The sequence below is a fragment of the Patagioenas fasciata genome, chromosome 1 (genome assembly GCF_037038585.1).
Source record: "Patagioenas fasciata isolate bPatFas1 chromosome 1, bPatFas1.hap1, whole genome shotgun sequence".
In the NCBI taxonomy this organism is placed as follows: Eukaryota; Metazoa; Chordata; class Aves; order Columbiformes; family Columbidae; genus Patagioenas; species Patagioenas fasciata.
The window spans coordinates 112,922,872-112,942,336 of NC_092520.1; the positions used below are offsets into that span (position 1 = coordinate 112,922,872).

The 19,465-nt window shown below is 37.6% G+C and overlaps 1 protein-coding gene across 11 annotated transcripts in view; it reads left to right on the plus strand.

The window, feature by feature from the left end:
- The window catches only part of MID1 (midline 1), a 276,859-nt gene that overhangs the window by 191,173 nt on the left and 66,221 nt on the right, over positions 1-19,465 (plus strand). For all 11 annotated transcript variants that reach the window (XR_011740680.1, XR_011740672.1, XR_011740674.1 and 8 more), the window contains exon 3: positions 12,588-12,683. Coding sequence is in view for 3 of the 11 variants with exons in the window: in XM_071812939.1 (XP_071669040.1) it covers positions 12,588-12,683 (96 nt within the window). In the remaining 8 variants the exon portion in view is untranslated. The remainder of the gene's footprint in view (positions 1-12,587; positions 12,684-19,465) is intronic.

Consider the following 19,465-nt stretch of genomic DNA (forward strand, 5'->3'; position numbering starts at 1 on the left):
TTACATCAAGATGAAAGCTCTTCCAGTGCAACTTGTACCCATTGCATCTTGTCTTATCCATGTGGCTTCTTGTGAAAAGAGAGTCTCCGTCCTCTTTGTAGCTGTCCTTTTATGTATTGGAATACTGTGATGAGGCCTTCCCTCAGACTTCTCCAGGGACAAGAGGCCCAACTTCTCAGTCAAATCAGTCACAAAAAAGAATAAAGGAAATTGAAGAGCTGTACTTTCATTGGGTGTTTTAAATCTGTTCAGTGAACGAAATCAGGTTCAGCCCTCAATCAGTGTTGTGTGACCTCTAAAATGCTATGGTTGATCATGCACCTTTTACACATCGCATAACTTATTTTTTCCATGTTACAGAATATAAATGCATACTTGCTTCTGTAGATTTTATATGGCTAAAGAGAAGATGTTTCACAAAGTCTTTAGTCCTGACTCTTAGAAACAATGAGCATAGAAAATAAAAACCTAAAGTGATGTACTGTGTGAATTAAGCCTCTTCTTTTTCTCTAAAGAAAACGCTATCTGAGATAAAAATCAAAATTACTTAATTAAAGGCCCCAAATAAATACTTCCATAGGCTTTACAGTTTATCCCAAAGTGCCATGAAATCATATACTTATATAATCAGCATTGGCTTATATTTTCAGTGGAAAAAGTTTGTTAGCCTTGATAGTAGGGAAAACTTCAAAGGCCGTGATAAACCAAGTGAATAATTTGTCTGGAGGAAGTCCGTATAAATTGGTTATGTTATCTGACTGTGTCAAATGAAATGTTAAGATCTCTCACTTTCTGCACAAATAATTAGATTTGCATATCTCTCTAAATCACTAGTCTTTTCACCAAAATGTAGGTACATATATTTTTTATTGCCTGAATGCCTGTCCTGATAAATGGTTACAGAAAAGTAGCCAAAGCTATATAGGAGGGTTCAGGCAGGCTGATTCTACGTCATCCTACTGTTAACCCACCTGATGTGAAGATGATCAGCAGGCCATGTAAGACTAGCTCAGTTCTGCATCCATAATTTAGATATGCTGGACTGGATAAAATGAAAGGGTCTAAGATTCTTTGTAAATCATGCAAAGGTAAGTTAGAAGGTTCCATTACTCACACATGAGTTCCTCTAGAGGACTGTAATTTCTGCATTTGGCATTCTGGAGAAAAAAAGAGGTAACAGGAAAACAGCACTTGATTTTTCTCAAGTTTCTAAGGTTTTAAAGAAGGGTTAGATTATACCTGTGACTTGCTCTTCTTATAGAGAAGGGACTGTTGTTTCGGATGTTTTATTCTGTTATTCATGAGTATTGTGTTCTTAATTTGACATTTGTGAAATTCTAGAATATATATGTACTTAAAAATTGCTTTGATTTTCTATGTATTAAATACTCTCTTTTCTGATGCCAGATTTACCAAATTTACTAGGGCAAATTTGGATGTTTAATATTAAGGCCAAAGACAAAGCATCCTGTCCTTATTTTATTAGTAAAAATGTTCAAAGTCTCTTGCTATTGGAATTTGCAGATCTCTTGTTAATTGTTCTGGTTCTCTTATGAATACAACACGTTGATCTTTCCTTAGTGTTCTGCTTTTCAGCTGAGAATCTGAAATGTCAAGAAAACAGAGAAAGTTCCAACTCAGAAGCTGAAGTACAAAATAATGTGTTAGAAATTGAAGCAGTGATAGATAAGCCTGTTCTTGCACAGTGCAAGTTTGAAATCTTACAGGTTGCTGTGGTTTAACTCGGCAGGCAGCTAAATACCACACAGCCATTTTCTCATCACCTCTCCCCTGGTGGGATGGCTGAGAGAATTGGAAAAAAAAAAAAGGTAAACCTTGTGGGTTAAGATAAAGTCAGTTTAATAAGATGGGGGCGGGGCGGGGGGAAGCCACAAACAAATTATAATGGTAATAACCATAAAGGAATACATTAAAAAAGTGATGCATAGTGCAATTGCTCACCACTAGTCGAACCGACACCCAGCCAGTTCCCAGTTCTCAAGAAGCAATCTCCCCTGTTTATGCACTGGGCGTGACTTCATATGGCATGGAATATCCCTTCAGCCATTTTGGCTCAGCAGTCTTGATTGTTCCCCCTCCCAGCTTCTTGTGCATCTCCACCCTTCTCACTGAAAAGTCCTTGACTTGGTATTAGCACTCGCAGCAACAGCCAAACCATCAGTGTGTTGTCAACATTCTTCTTGTCCTAAATCCAAAACACAGCACTATACCAGCTACTAGGAAAAAAATTAACCCTATCTCAGCCAAAACCAGGACACAGATGCATGTATTTTGGCTTCTATTTACACTTTTTCTTTTTTTCTAAGAGTGTGACTTGGTTTCATATGATGTGATCTGTCGCCTTGACCAACAACAGCAGACTTTTTTTTTTTAATGGTGTGCTTTAAATGTCTTGAGAGAGTTCTGTGGTGCTAACAGGAATGCCTTGTATAATCCACTGATTCTTACCAACAAAGGTTTAAACCTGGATGTGCTTACAGGCTATATATAAGCTGAAGCAAAAAATGGGAAATAACATTTGGAACAGAATGATGGGATGTGAAGGACTGATTAAGTAGAACTGGCTTGAGTTACATTTATGGTTTGGCATGCTGCAAGTGATTTATTGTCATAGGAACATAGTAAAAATAAACTACAAAAGTACTTCCTAACATGTGTTCTTGAGCTAAAATTCACTACTTTGAAGTATCCTTATGCAATTGTTCGTGTTACTATTAACAATTCGTTAGTTGATACTAATTGATTAGTTCATATTAGTAAAATGAAACACATCTGTGATTATCTGCAATGCTGAAATAAGTGAAATATGCGAATCTGCTGTGGCCTCCACATGAGACATTTGCTTTTGGCTTTTGGTTTTTTTAAGCACTCCATATACATTGTCAAATACTGTTAAATAATAATCTGTCCTTAAATTACTGGCCCCTAAAATGATAGTTAGATTAACATTGAATTGATTATTGCATCTCATCCAATAGGGACTGAAAATATCTTAGCAGAGGAAGGAAAGGAATTACTTCTTCAGGTGCTCCCCTGGCTGTAGCATGTGCCCCTCACCCCCTGAGCATTTTCTTGAGCATCCAGATTCCTTTCAGATCTTCCACCCAGAAACTCTTGGTGTCATGCACTACAGGCAAAGCAAGAGCCAGTGACTGGGTTCAACTCAGGTTCATAATCTAGCAGGAGGTGAGGGGCATATTGTGACAGCAACTGGTCAATTTACAGCATGACCAAAGAAAAAAGGGCAAAATATTTACTTGTTTTGGAGGTAAGAGTGGTGAGGGTGATCAGAGTGTCTGGCAATGGAGTTGGATCCACTGCTGAGGTAAGGGGAAGAATAGCTTTTAGTATTGAACATTAAATGAGAGGATGATACTTGGGCCTGCTGACTATTTCCTTGATATGCTTTTGTTTCATTTATCAGTTTCAAATGCAAGGAAAAAATGAAGTGCTATTTTTGTTGTTGTTATTTTTCCAATGTATCCATATTTAAACTGTACTCAGACCTAAACCTAGTTTTCCAGCCAAAAGCTCCCAGATTATTTTTTGTCATTGCTTTGTTTTGGTTTTTTGTCTATTTTGTATTTTGAGGGGTTTTTGTTGGTTGATAAATTTGAAATCTGGAGTTGTTCTCTAATGAAATATCATCAATAAAGTTTAGACAGGTCAGAACAGAAACCTAACCTGAGTATGACAAAAATATGAAACAGAATCTGATTCCAAATCATGATCTATATTTTGCAATTTATACTCACTATTCAATTTAAACTTAACTCACAACCATCACATTGTTTGAATAAGCTTCTACATATGTAACTGAACTAAGATTACTTACCATTATTCTCTCATTTTATCCACATCAGCTTGTAAAGTCAAAGATTTAAATGTAATAACAACTCTGTAGCTGAAACCTGAATCAAGAGTGACCATTTCCCTTTCTCCCAAATTTAAGATCTGGTGCTTGGTCAAAAGCTTTGAAGAGAAAAATAGTGATAAATTATATAATCAGGCCAGACTGACAAGCATTGTAGATTAATGTGTAAGTATTCTTTTCAAAAAAGTACTTAATTCCATGTCTAAACATTAAGACTGTGAGTAACTCAAGTTCACTCTACCAGACTTCTTTTGGGGCATTTACTCAATATAGAGGAAGGTTTTAGTTTACTGAATAGGAAATAGAGCAAATGAATAGAAGAAAACAGAGTGAGATTTACACTTCTGTCTAGACTAAGCTCTAACTACGGGCAACAAGGCAATGAGCATGTGCCGGAATGAGCATTAACCTGGACAGATGCCCATTTTTTTATTGCAAGTAACCTCTTGCAGCTGGAGCCTATTCACTGGAAGGAAAAGGCAAAACCGCCAATGACTTCAGTGCTGCAAAAACTGAGCACTTCAGAGTGGAAGAATTAGCTCATGGTGTACTTCTTGGCAAAACCCTGCAAAGTTTGTGAACATAAAAAAATATCATAGAACGTAATTGTAAGAGACACTTTGTTTAGTATGATTCACCCTAAGTCAGAGTTCAGTCTTTCTGGTTGACTGGTTGGTTGACCCTTGCCTCATGCACCATGCTGTTGGATGGTAGGACTGGCATTTTCCAAAAGCAATGCTGTGCTCTGGCTTCGCTTGGACTTACTGATGGTGCCTCTGTGCCTCCTAATACATCACCAGAACAACAGCTGGGACTATACTGTGTTCACAGATGCACCTGTTTCCTTACTGTAGAGGAGCTGCATAGAAAGTTGCTCGCATTTCTTGAATAAATTCCTGCTGGTGGTCTGTTTAGCCCAACTGCTAGATGCTGCATTGGTAGCTGACAAAGCTGCTGTGTGCCCTGGACATGCCAGTTCTTCCAGCCAAGCTGGGAGGTGGACTTCCAGCTTCATTGTCGGGTGGACAATTAATATCCTCAGGAGGGCAATCTACAGACATGCTTTAAAGTGCCGTTTGCCATACTGATAATCATATATGTGGATGGGTGCAGCTGCCTTAAATGGCAGCTTTGTTATGGGCCAGCAGGAAGGAGCTGAAATAGGTTTGTGACAGCTCCACCAATCTGCTACCTAACACAGACTAAATCACCTTATTGGCCTTCTCTACTCCTTGCCTATCTAGCCGTCCTTTCTAACCTGCCAGTTTTGCATAATGCTGAATTGCTTTTTATACATACCTGGTTAGATAAGATGGAATTTTTCAACCGCAAAATGCAGTAATATGTACTGACTGATTAAAACCAGACTTTTTTCCATAATATAACCTCTTAAATAAGATAGAAACTTTCAGAAATGTTTCGGCAGGGATCTGTAGAAGCCAGGACTTTAATACCACTGCATAAATTGTGGTTCTTTAGATGAGTTTTTTGCTTTCTCTTCCTATAAATGTCTGTCATTAGTTATGTGCAGAAGTCATAACTTCAGTTTTTGGAATGACTATTTCCCAAATCTTGCTTGTGCAAGATTAGTTTGGCTATCTCATGAGCAAGAGCTCTTTTTGAACTCCTGGTTTCAAGTATGTTCCATGTCCTGGGAGGCTGGACGTGGATGAAGTCAGGATGCTGCAGGACAGCCGTGCAACAGTACAAGTTCTCCTTAACCCCCTTCATTGCACTGGATTAGCCCACGGGGAAAAGCAGGAGCTTACTAACCCCCTAGCTCTCCACAACAAGTCTTTAATGACATACTTTAAATGCAGGATGTCTGGTATCTGTTGTGCTCTTTTAACACTTCAGCTTCCAGTTTGACTACTGCATTCAAGAAAAAAATACAAATCAAAAATATTTGGGCTTCAAAGATATCTACAGTTTCGCAAAGATTTATTAGCTTACATATCAATCCAAGACTGGTTTTGTTCTTTAATTTAGTCAAATACTTAATCGAGACTTTCTTGAGCCTTGATTCCTGATTATTATGCTAGTCCTTCTTTGATTAATGATTCATTAGAATTAGGCCTTGAACCAACCCCTCAGATCCCAGCCAAGCCAAGAATTGGATCTCTTAGAATAGTTTGAAATGCTAATCTCTAAAAAAAATTACTTATCCCATAGTCATTGTCTAAACTGAGACAAAGTTTTCACAACATGTTTGAATTCCCTGAGAAAACAAATTACTTTCTCTGTTTGCATGAAAATGTTATTTTCTTTTCTTTGTTGGGATGTCCATTTCACATTGCAATATTGACTATAACTAAGCAGTGTCAGTTCCGTTGGCCTCTTTTGTTGTTAATGATCCCTGTTAATAAACAGACCAGTTTTTAAGTGTATATATTGTTTCTTTCCCAAACATACTACTGCACATCAAATGAAAACTCTTGCTATAGGGTACTATGTATGGCTCTCATTCTGTCCTTTTTCCTCAGAAGCCCCAGCTGTGAAATTTCTCTTATGCTCTGAGGAATGGAGAAGATGCAGTGAAATAAGACTAAAGAGCATGGCAGCAAAGCAACTCACAAGGCTGATTAGTGTTGTTAAATCAAAGGCAGAGCTGTGGCTGCAAGTGGCAAGCATCCATGGTATATTTGAGGGCCTGGTTTTGCAGTGAAGTGAAAATGCATTTATAGGTTTTCCCTAGAATGTTGTCATCTCAGTTAATAAAGATTTTATGTGGTCAAGAACCTGAAATGCTTGGATTTCCTTTAATTTTTACAATGTCTTATTTTAAAGAATGGTTAATAAAAAAAATAATTGACATTCCTATGAAATATGGAAAGAGGCCGAACTTAGTTAACACCATTTAAGTCACAGTGGCATCAAATGCAGCTATTTTTATTGCACTTTTAATAGAAATAGTCCTGGACAATTAATTAACAGTGCAGTATCTCATGGGTGTTTCCTTGTGATACACTGTAATCACTTGAGGTAAAAGTCTTGGTCCCCAGAAGTGTATCAACATCGTAGCTGTTGTTTCTTTTCACATAGAAATGTGGACTGCAGTTGTCAAGCTCTGCAGATTTGAGACTTGAGGTCAATCATTCCTATTAACCGCAAATGTTACCATTCCCTGGCTGGAGAAATACAGGGTTGAGCATGTGTATCCTATGGAAGAGTAGTCATCTGTTTCAGACAAGGACATAGAATAAAAATTATCTTAAGTTTTTCCATGTGCACCTGGCATGTCCATTTAAATAAAGAACACCAAAGGAAACATTAAACTCGCGCAGATCCAAAACCTTGCTCAAAACCACACTTAGTACTCTGGCAGTTCCTCTGGAATTAATTGGCAACTCTTTAAATAGATTAGACATGAGTCCTGAAGGCAATAGGCCTAGTTCATAGGGTATGTCACCACAATGAGGTGGAAACATAACTGGCGCACATGCAAGCATAACTCCTTCAATTTAGGAGGAAAAACACTTGCAGTGAAGATGTGGTTGCATGGACTTTGTTAGCGACAGGGTACATATTTATGATCTCTAGCTGGCCTGCACATGCTGAAGACTCATCTGCCATGTAAACATTGCTCTGGTTGCCCTTTTGCTTTGTGGCATTTTATTCCTCATCTCTCTTTTACTGCAATCTCTTTTTTACTGCAGTGCAACTGTGTGGCTTTTTGTTACATGCTTTAACCAACCAAATCTGAGAATTTGTAATGTCCATTTCAGTTTGATCATTTGTGAAGAGATGGTAGGAGAGTGGCTGTGGTTCTCATGAAACCTATATAACTACTTAACCTCATTTCCACTATGTAGGTCTCTGATAAGCCCAGAAGTCTTTCCAAAGTTGTTTTCTTCTTTAAACCAGGAGGTAGCCTCAAAATAAATCTTATCCTGGTCAGTGCTACACCAGGAGCAGAGGAAATGCAAACTGCTGTCAAAGTTTTCTGCCAAAAGGCTTTGATCACGATGCATTTGGTGTAATGGCAAGGCTGTTGTGACAAAGTACTGTCCCACAGTGTGTGAGTCTTAGCACGTGCTGCATGTTCAGGGGATTGGTTCTCAAAACCTTCCAGTAAGCAGTGAGTGGAAGATACAAATGCATACTTGTATTTAACCGTGCTGGGAAAAAGAAAAAGTTTAATGGGAAGACGACAGACAGTGGTTTTACTTCAAATGGACTTTAAAAGCTCGTTGTAGCTGATAACTGTATGTTTTATTTTGTGAGCCTTTGAACAGACATTTTTTATGGACTGGGAAAATGCCTCTGAGAAGGTCTCGGGGATACTGTTGTTTTCTCTGCTGTGACGTAAGGCAGGAGCACACAAGTCAGCATTTTTCTCCTTAAGAAGCTTACATTAATTTATTTTGACAGCATTTTCAACCCATATAGTAGCTTAGGACTATCTGTTTGTGCTACCTTCCTATTTTAGACAAGCGATGCTTTGCGTGAGACTGTTAATTTGGCAAAGGGCATGGGTTCACATTTGGTTTTCATAGACTGATAAATTTAAAGGCCAGAAGGGACCATTATGATCATCTAGTTTGACCTCCCACTTCAATCAGGGCACAAGCCTCACGCAATCGTTACTGCAGCAAGATCATGAGTTCACTGTGAGCTAGACATCAGCTCAAAGAAGGCATCCAGTCCTGAGTTGCCTTCCTCTAATTTTTAGCATTAATTTTTCCAACTTCAGACTCCAGTCCCTGGATCATATCATTTTATAGGCATGCAGAGTCAAAACGAAACATCATCCTCAACTGTCCATTTCAATTACATGTCTGTGATTTCATATACTTGGATTTTTCCCAAGATTGTAGGAATATTTATGTTATGTAGTTGTCAGACCATGCTAAGTGGACAGTAAGTATTCTTTTCACTTTATACTGGATATTGTAAAAACAGTTGCAAAGCACGCATGGAATGTCAAGATCTTGGGCTAGGTCTGCATTGTAAGTCAGGAAGCGTTCAGCCTGGCTTTTGGTTTTTGAGAGCATTTTACATCCATTGAGTTGACATTGGTTGAAGCCTGTTCACAGAGCAAATGCACAGCATTGTCCTTTTAAAAACCATCTCTGCATTTCTAAGAACAGTTTTGAATAGACAAGTAACAATGAAAATTAACAGGTGACAAAAAAAAGAAAGAAAAAGACAAAGAAAGGCAGGTAGAATTGTTTAAGAAATTATGATTTATGTAGAACATTTCCAAAAATACAGTTCTAATTTGATTCACCTAAGAGAATGGCAGCAGGAGATTAGGTGGGAGGAAGGAAGATACTTTGAATAAGCTTATTCTGCCATTTATTTTCACATGTACTCATCATAATGTGAGAGCACACTTTCTCCAGACTTAAAAACTATAATTCACTATCCCAGGAACTCTGGGATCAATTTTTCAAGACAGCCAGAGCTCCAAGTTTGCTGTTGAAATTTTACACAACCTGAGAAGTTTCAGGTGTGGATATGAAATCCATTTGTGACAATTTGGAAAATCTAAGCAATTTAAAGTACTTCTGAAATTTAAAGTCTTTCAGGCCCTTCCCAGCTCCCTGTATATGGAGTGAAGAAAGTGCAGGGCTTGGTACATGGTACATACTATCATGCGGTAACCAAAGCGGTGCTACAGTCTATACAGGAATGGAATAGGGGAAAGAACTAGAAGAAGATACTGTGAATTACTGCTAGAATTATTCGAGTATTATGACCTTTAAAACTTCCTAGTCATGCGAGTTTTAAGAGCTGCCATTCACTACTTGCCCTAGTGAAACTGAAAAGATTGACATTAATTTCAGAAAGCAGCTGCCAGGTTCTTGCTATTTAGTAAAGCATTAATATAAACTGATGTTCTTCAACAAAAGTTCATAAAAATTCTGATACTTCTTGACTTAAAAAGACTCCAATCTCTTGTATACCAAACTGCAAGAAAAAAAAGTTCCAGTCTTTCCAGTTTGGAAATGACACAGTTTGGAGAGCTAGAGCACAGGAATGCATTAACTATGATTTTTGTAAGACAACTTATTTAGTAAGGCACTTATTTAGTAGTTATCCTCCATTTTCACAACTAGGAAATGCAGGAGACATCAAGAGACCTCTGTGAAACCATGATAATATATATGGGTTTATGTTTGTATGCACTGGATAAAGAATTTATTCAAAAATTTTGGGTTTTATGCAGGATTTGAAAATATCCTGGCTATAATAATCTATATATAATCTATGGGTAAATAAATTTATGTTTCAGAGAAAAATGCCTACTCTTCATATTTTAATGGCCTTAGTTCAAGACACTTTCTGGTTATTGATAATCAGTGCAGTTTTCCATAACAGCTGTGAGAACACTTTTTCTTCATAGTGTGTGAAAGCTGGAACTCTTAGCATTTATTGTATCTAATAATCCATTTGAAAGTAGACAATACCAGAAAATAATTTATATTTTTCATTTAAGTATTTTCATATAAAATATTAGAACTTGTACAAAATTAATACATGGGCAATAAGAAAGTATATAAATATAACTTCAAGAGTATTTGCACATTTGAACTCCCTCTTAACAAACTGTTTTTTAAAGACAAAGGTTATCTGATACTGTAACTATATATGGTACTTAGACTCTGCGTGTGAGTCTCAGCTCTAAAAAAGGGACAGCACAGCAAACATGCCTTTGCAATTAAATGATCATTCATGTTACGTCTTATAGACATATAAGATACAACTCAAACTGTTCGGTAAAGAATGCCCTTTCTTGTTACTCTTTGCTTTAATTAGCTATAATATAAATGCAGTGTAGAAGGCATTTTTACAACCAGAGCTTGTGACACATGATATGCATGACTGTACTGGGAAGAAAATGCCAAAATTATGTACTTCAAATACCCATCACACTTCTTGGAAGGGTTATGTATGTAAAGCCATCAAAATCCTGTGCTGTCTTTAATGGAACAGAACTGACTGCTCCTCCAGTGTTTACAACATCATCCCTGGTAAATGACAAAGTATGTACGGTTCAGCAATGAAACACTGCCAGCTTCATTCATTTGTAGTCATATGCAAGAAGGAGTAAGGAGACAGCGTGGCTGCAGAACGGGAGGGCAAGGAACAAAGTGGTTTAAAACAGCATGAAATACGCAGAGAGTAACAGCACCACACACACATTAACTGTGTACACAGAGGTGGGGGGCAGAGGAGAAGGATGAGAGAAGTCATGTGAGTTAATGATAGCTGAAGGTGGAAAAGTAGTAAGGTGAAGAAAAAAAAAACATTAATAAAAGATGAGGAGGGATGATGTTAATGGGAGCTCTGCAGAGACGCTACAGCCCTTGTGGGGAGAGAAGCACAGGACCCAGATACTGGTATTCTTGTCCAGTACTTCCCATATACTGGGGGCTGTCAGGAATACTAAGCAAGGGATTAGTGTTACACACTTAAGCAGGTGAATAACTATGAGGAACATCTTGTCACGCCAACAGTCCCCAGATTTTAAAAATGAAATATATGCCCCTAAAGTTACTGAAACAAATGATTGTTCTGCAGTCTGGACTCTTTTTCATTACTTGCTTCTTTTTTTGCTTCTTTTTTATATACTTCAGTTGTATTTGCAGGGTTTGTGTTGTGTTTTGTTTTGTTTTGTTTTGTTTTTATCTGTGGAAATGTTGCATTTCATATGAAACCAGGTTTTCATGCCCCTGTGCTTCCAGAAGATGGAATTTTATGTAAAACAACAGCTATCATGAGATGTCTAGCGAAAAACAAGGAGCTGGTAGTTGCAAGTTCCATGATGCGCCGCAGGGTCCTGGTCCCGAGGCAGCCAGACCAGGGAGCAGGTCACAGCCATCACAGACCTCCGTATGCTCTTAGATTTCCTTCCTGCGAATATGGAGGAGAGTAGGGAGGCTGAAGCTTTTTCTGCTAGATCTCATTCTCATATGCAGTTGCACAGTGGCCAGGGTGCAGCCTCAGATCTGGAAGCTGAGGAGCATACAGATCTCCCATGGTTACAGATATTTATTGCAGTCAGAATCAGTTGATAAATACAGACATAAGCCACAAGTTCCCTCTGAAGAACACTTAGTGAAGGTGCAGTCTGTGAGTAGGTATTTCATTCTTACGTATAGAAAGGATGTTTTCCTTTAGAATTATTTATTCTAAAATATGATCTTACTGGACCAGGGAATTAAATCAATTAGATCAACCCTCGCAGCACTGAAAATCCCAAGAGGAAAGTGCCAATCCGCCTACTGGGTCCTTACAAGTACAGTCCCAAAGAGACACATGCTCAGAGACCTCAGCATCAGGCTTTTAAATCCAGGTGTTGGACTGAGAGCAGGAAATAAGGAGTCAAAAAGTGTTCTAAACCAAAATAAAACTTTTTTTTTTTTTCTGGTGAAATGCTTTTAACCTCCCCGCTGTTCTTCTTAGTCCTTTGTTTTCCTCCTAATTGCTTAATCTGGTTTTTAGAAGGTCCTTATGAACTCTGTTTTCTAGAACTCACTCTTATCATGAACTTTTCTGCTCTTTTGTCTTGCTATGCTTGATGCATGGACAAAACATCTAAGGGTACATATCACAATGAAAGCCTCATGTTCATACCTGTGTAATTACAAAATTCAGATCCCAAAAATATATCATTTTTTCAGCTGTTCACCTAAACATTACATTCTTCAAAATGTTAATGTATTATTTTCTTTCTTTTTCACAGCAAAATTTGGAGAGTAACCTCACCAACCTTATTAAGAGGAATACTGAACTGGAAACTCTTTTGGCAAAACTCATTCAGACCTGTCAACACGTAGAAGTGAGTACTGACCTCTCTTTGAAATGCTTCTAAACTTAATTATGTTAACTTCTAGTATTCAGGAACATTCATTTCCTATATAGTACATTCAGGTCAACAAAGCCAAAACCATTATGAACAGAAAGCTTCCATATCATAAAAAAATTGCAAAAGACAACAGGAGTTTATGCTTTCTGACAGTAAATGTTACACAAATATCCCCATGGCATCAAAACTTTATCATCAGTACTTTCTGTATTGTCAGTCTCAGCCATGAGTCTAAAGTGACACATTGGATACAAAACATTTTAACCCAAAGGAAACAAAACCAAAATCAAAACAAACCTAAACCAAACAAACCAACCAACCACGAAAAAAGACCCCAAACAAACAAATAAAGACTGTTCTTCCAAAGAGATCATCTCATCTGTTCTTCTATCTCCTCCACCTCTCTGGAGCCTCACTGACTTCATGGAACTCAAGAAAACCATTAAAGTCTACCCACAGTGTCAGACATGAGGTGAATGGCTTGAGTTCTTTGTCTAGGCAGCAACAATGTCAGGCAGAACAACTGTAGTATCAGCTGGAACGACTGTAGTAGGTAATGAGAGACAGAGACAAGGCACATTTTCTTCCCCTGTATATAAAACTCGGAGCAAAACCCATGAAGCAGATGGGCCCAAGACAGCATAAGGCCTCCTCTTCATTAGTGGCCTGTGTCCAAGATGGGCTAGATCTGGAAGATTTAAAATTGCTCCTCCACCTCCTCTGCAATTCTGCAATAAATTACCAATTCTAAGGTTTAGTATTACAAAAATCCGGCTTGTTCAACTGGTAACAGATGCGCTACTGTCCCTGGAGCCCTCTTTTAGAAAATTTCTCTGTAGACATAAAGCAATAGCAGCAAAGTTGTTAATGAATTCCTACCACGTTTTAGTCATCAAATTAGTCTAATTAGCATTTAAATTAGCTAAATATTAAGAAATGAGTTTCAGTCAAAACCCTGGACCTAGGCAGCGCTGGAAATTGGGCAAGTAGGGATGTGGAAGTAAACTTTAAAACTATCTCTGTTTCTCAGAGCTCTCTGCAAATTTCAGATATCATGTGAATTTCTCTAACATTAGAGAAGCCAAGGCTTAGATAGATTTTTAGAAAGTCAGTGTGCTCTCTTTCATTCCAAAACAGGAACCAAAATGAAACAAACAGTATATTAATTGTAACATGGATGTTACAAATTTAAAATTGCAAGATATTTGAAAAAGCTGAAGCTTCTAATGGCTGTATTAGTGTTGCCATATGCACTCACTCAAAGGCTAAAACTGAACACATAGTTGATTTTATAGGAAATGTTTTGTTTTCATTTTTTTGATACAAGATATTAGATGATGATATAGAATATATGGTACACAATTTGTAAGCATGTAAAAATATAGGTGGTGCACTGTAAAAACTTCTGTTGTGTACTTTGGGTTTTTTTTACCTAATTTAAAATCATTTTATAATGTTATTTTAATGTTGATTTAGATTTTGGGGGGTTTAAAACCCACTGGGAAAAAACAAAACAAAAAAACCAAAAACTTTGTGTTTCACGCATAATTTGAATTCTGAAAAACAAGGAAGGAAAGGAAATTATTATTCTTTGTGTTAACATTACCAAGTTTTCATTGAGGGGTATATAACCTTTTTTAAATTTATGCTAATTAACTTCTGTTTATAGAAAATGGAAAAAAACACAACTTTTAAAAAGTCTTTGTCATGTCAAAAACCAAAAAATTCAATATTACGTGAAAAATGAAAAAGAAATGTCTTTTTTGGCTTTTGATATGGGGCAGAAGCTGATGTTTCCAAAAATGAACAATAAACAGGCTCTGTCTCTTTTGAATAAGTGAATCCTCACCAGCCAAACCAAATGTTGTCACAGACCCACTGTTTCTCATCAACTAAGTGGACTGTTAATGGATTCCCAGCAATCAGTTTCACTGCAGATTAATTATTTACCCATACATCCTTCCCATCAGACAATTGTAACTTCATCAATAGCACAGGCCAAATCCCAGTCTCCCTGTGTTTTAAAACTAATGTTTATTTCCTTCTGAGAGAGTGTTATTTTCACTTTTCGCTCACATGAGCAGGCAAGGAGTGGTTGGGGATGTACCTTATCTGAAAGCTGGAAGTCTTCCAGCCACCAGGGAGGGGGGATCTGGGACTGTCTTTCATCACAGCAGCGGAGGCATAAATCTTGCCTATTTTTAGATTGAATTTATCAATTTATGACATGATTTATTCTGGTGAGGAACCTGATCTTGGGAGACTCGAGAAGTTCACTTCCAATCTGGCATACCTATGGGTGGTGCACCAGGAAAACTTTGCAAATAAATCAAGCCACACTTGTATTCTTTACTGGTTTAAGTATAGCAGAGATATTATTAGAGATATTATTTATAATAATAGTAATTTTAGTATCTGAATGTCTGATTTCACACCTAATATGAAAGTACAGTCTTTGCTAATACTTAGTTTATGGTAACACTTAATTTTAAAAATCCCATTTTCTCAAAGAGAACCATACCCTGAAAAGTGAACACTTGAGACTATAACATTCATTTCTGGCCCAAATCTTTCTGTTTCATTAGAACTACCCTAACACACTGATTTTACTCATCTTTCAGAAACATCCCTAACACATTTTTTGTTTCACATTCATTTGTCCATCTTTTCACGCTCCCTTCCACTGTAATCCTGTCTGTCATTTCTTGGTTTTGCAGAAACCCCGTAGACTATTAGTCAGGAAAGTTTTGTTTTCCCTCCTTGGAGATGATGGCAGGTCTACAGCCTCATGTCTCTGGCCAGGCTGCTCTCTGCAGAGCACCCCCTCACTTGGGTCATTTCACTGGTCTGGCCCTGCTGAGCCAGCTCTGCTCCTCTCTCTTTTTTGTGGCTGCCTCCCCACGGAAAGCAGGCTTGGCTGCATCAAGTGATAAACTGATTCATAGGATTAGTGTCCAGTTCTGAGACCCTCAGTTCAAGAAGGACAGAGAACCGCTTGAGAGAGTCCAGCGCAGAGCTACCAAGCCTCTGTCTTCTCCAGCTGGATTTAGCCACTTCGCAGCTGAACCAGGGAAGGATTTAATGCTGTAAACACTTATGTTCTCCTCTGGGTTTAATGTCACAGGCTTCTCTGGTTGACAAAGTGCTGTGTCACAGCAAAATTGCTTCTTTGTCATAGTTTCCAAGGCACATCGCTTCTATGGATGTGTGAGGCTTCTGCAAATGCCTTTTAGGTCACAACATTAATTGGCATAAGGCACAAATTTGAGTATGAGCCTCTTTTACCAGTTACTTTTTTCTTAGCAATTTGAGTTTTCTTTCTGGACTTTTTTCCCATCTCTCCTAGGAAATACATGATTAAATGTCTGTTATGTAGTCAGTACCGTGAAGATTCTCTCATCTGTTAGGCAGAAACACAATGTGAATTCAGCTGGAGGAAAAATTGGAGCAATTATCTAAGGGGGAAGGGAAAGGAAATGGATTTTGCTTGTAGACAGCTTTATAACATCTGTATCTCAGTCTTTCTGTTTGTTTTATTTTGTTTTCAATTCACCAAATGTCATAGGAAGCAAATTCTGGACACTGCTGCAAAATCATTTTTAGTTGTATAAAGAAGGGAAGGCATTTTCTTCAATGTGTAACCCTCAAACTGCTGCATCCAAGCTTTCTGTTTGTAATGGAAATGCTCAGTTTCTAGCTTGCTTCTAAAGATCTGCTGCAGGCTAAATCTCTGTATAAAGTTCCCATTCAAACTTGGTTTTGTGTGTGTCAAAGGGTGTTTTTTATAGCCATGTTATATAATCATATATATATAAAAAAAAAGGTAGTCTATTGAAAGAGATACTGGACACTCACATGTACTGAACACATTTTAAATCAATGTAACAACAGCAGTGCAGAAGTGGTGAGCAGAAGATGGCGGCACCTGGAAAATCTTGCTGTTGCCTTTTTCTATGTGCGACCGATTTAAAATAAATGAGCCAAATGAGAAAATTATAAATAATCAAAATTCGAGTTTCTGGTAAGCCTTCAACTACAAGATAGCTTCTTCAATTTTTGCAACAAAATATTTGCATCAATTTTAATATAAGATACATAGAGCATTCCTCTGACTTGAGGGACAGCAAAATCAAAACTCAGCTGTCAACACTATTCCCTGAGGACACTCAAGCAATAAAGAGGCTTTATCTGTGACAATAAAAACCAGTGAATACTCTGTTTTCACTATGTTTCATGGTACTCACTCCTTCTTGAGATTTGGGAGCATTTTATTCAAAGCCCAAGTAAAACGAGAAGTTCTCATTAGGAAAATTTAATTGGAAAGCGTGTATGTAAATCCTACTGCCTGAACTGCAGCAAATGGCCTTCATAGTCATACAAGAGTGTGACCGTTAGTAGTTCGGAATAAGGAATCTACTTTTCTGTGGTTTTCTTTTTTAGATAGTAGAAAAGGGGCAATGGATTAAATAAGTGTTTACTGTCACTTTCAGATATATGGGACAGATAACTTAGAAAGTAACTCCAGTGAAAACTGATTTTTCCTCTGCCCCAATGTCTTCCATTTTTGTGAAGATGCTTGTTCAGCAGCTAAATTTATTTGCTATATTTAAATGCCAGAAGTAACTGACATTTTTTGATTTATGAAATAGACAGGAATATTACTTGAAGGAAATCAGGAATTCTTACTCTCAATAAGAGACTAATTAACAAACTTTGAGATGTGCATAAAACCCTAAGGAAGATTTTACACCATTTTTTCCTGAGACAGTTTCTTATGAGAGAGGGTACAAGAGACACTTTCTCTATTAACATTATTTAGATGAAATATATGACGTGATCTACTTTTGATTTCTAATCACTTTAGTTCTACATTTAATTCCACTGCATAAAAGTTGATTTCATTCAATAAAAATCTCAGGTAGACTTTAGTCAGAATCTTAATTATATAGCATTAAAGAGATACTTCAGAAATAAAAACTGACAAAACATGTTGTCACGGCATATGGCAATACAGAATATTCATTCAAGGATGTCCTAAGTTGCGTGTCAAGTAAGCCCTTGCCTAGTAGTCAAATACTATTTGTCTAAATAATTATTTCATTGCTTTCACAAATTACTAATCCAATGTATAATTGGTCATGTGTATATATAGAACTGTAGTACTTACACATAGATTTAATATACAGACTAGGCATGTGCTGGAATATGCTATTGCACCTACAACTATTTTGTAATTTCTGGAAACTGGAGTCATAATTATGATAACAGATCATACAGATTGCTTATAAACTAATAGCAGTTCTTGCCATTGCCTGTTAAGGTGGCAAGTTCCCATTCACCCCATCTCTCTCACATCCATGTATGTGTTCACATTCTTGTTAGACTGATATTCCTGCAAAACATTGTCCTTGGACTAGAAAATGGAATTTAGTTCACTGTTAATCACTAGCTAACTAATACAGCAGGTAATATTTTGTGCCTGAGAATATAACTTGTCAGTCAAAATGTTGTTACTTTTTGAAACCCTTTGTCTTTGAGACATTTACCATTTTGGGAACAAAATACTCCTAAGTTCCTCCTTTTTCTACCTAACATAAGTAGCTAAACAACAGTCAGAGCAGCAAGGAGACCAGAGGCATTGGTCTTCTAGTGAGGATGTTAAACACTAGGCTAAAGACCATGGATCCTGGATGAGAGTTTTAAGTCCTGAACAGTTGGTTACAAGGACACTGGCCTCAAGGGGTTTTAAACTAAAAAAGGGGAGATTCAGAATAGTTATCAGGAGGAAATTTTTTACAGTGAGGGTGGTAAAACACTGGCCCAGGTTGCCCGGAGAGGTGGTAGATGCCCCATCCCTGGAGACATTCCAGGCCAGGCTGGATGGGACTCTGAGCAACCTGATCTAGTTGAAGATGTCCGTGCTCATTGCAGGGGAGTTGGACTAGATGACCTTTGAAGGTCCCTTCCAACCCAAACTGTTCTATGATTCTACTATTCATCTTCATCAAAAGACAGGCAATTCTTTGAACTTCAGCGATTATTTAATTGTTCTTGTTTTTCTACGCTAAATGAAGCAAACCAAGCGGAATATTTTGCTCAACATGAAACAAAGCCTTAATGTCAGCAGGAATAACAAAATAAAAACAATAAATATGTAAATATTGTTCAATTAAAAAAAATCATTATTTAGGTTCAAAGAAAGGGCAAAATAAAAATAAAGCACAAAAATGACTGAAAATAAGTGGTTAATATGACCTTTATGGTGCATCTTAAAAAAACAAATCACTCTTAGGGCTTAGTCTGATCTTAAGCTTAATCTGATTTTAAACCTCATTGCTGCCAGAAGTCTCTCCACCTCTGCTTCTGCCCTCCGCATTGTGTTTCTCTACCTGCTTCTCATGTGTTTGTGCAACCTGCACATCAGACAGGTGGGCTCAGACCAGTCCTTTCCCCAGGTGGCTGCACTGGCTTCTGCAGATGGCAGGAAAGTGGGCCATACCTTTTTTCTTCTTGGTAATATGATCCCAGAGCAGGTTAACCCAGTTGTGAAACTGTGGTTTATCTCTCAATAAATGTCTCTTCTCTAGTGTGCTTTCCTACCCTGAGAAACATCAGCTATAGTTCCAACATGATGCTGGATTTGAGTTTTATAAAAACTATACTTGGTTCCTTGAAGCAAGGCTCTTCGATGGGCTTCACAGCCGTTGGCATAAGCACCTCTGGAGTAGCTCTTTATGGGAACTTTCCAGATCATC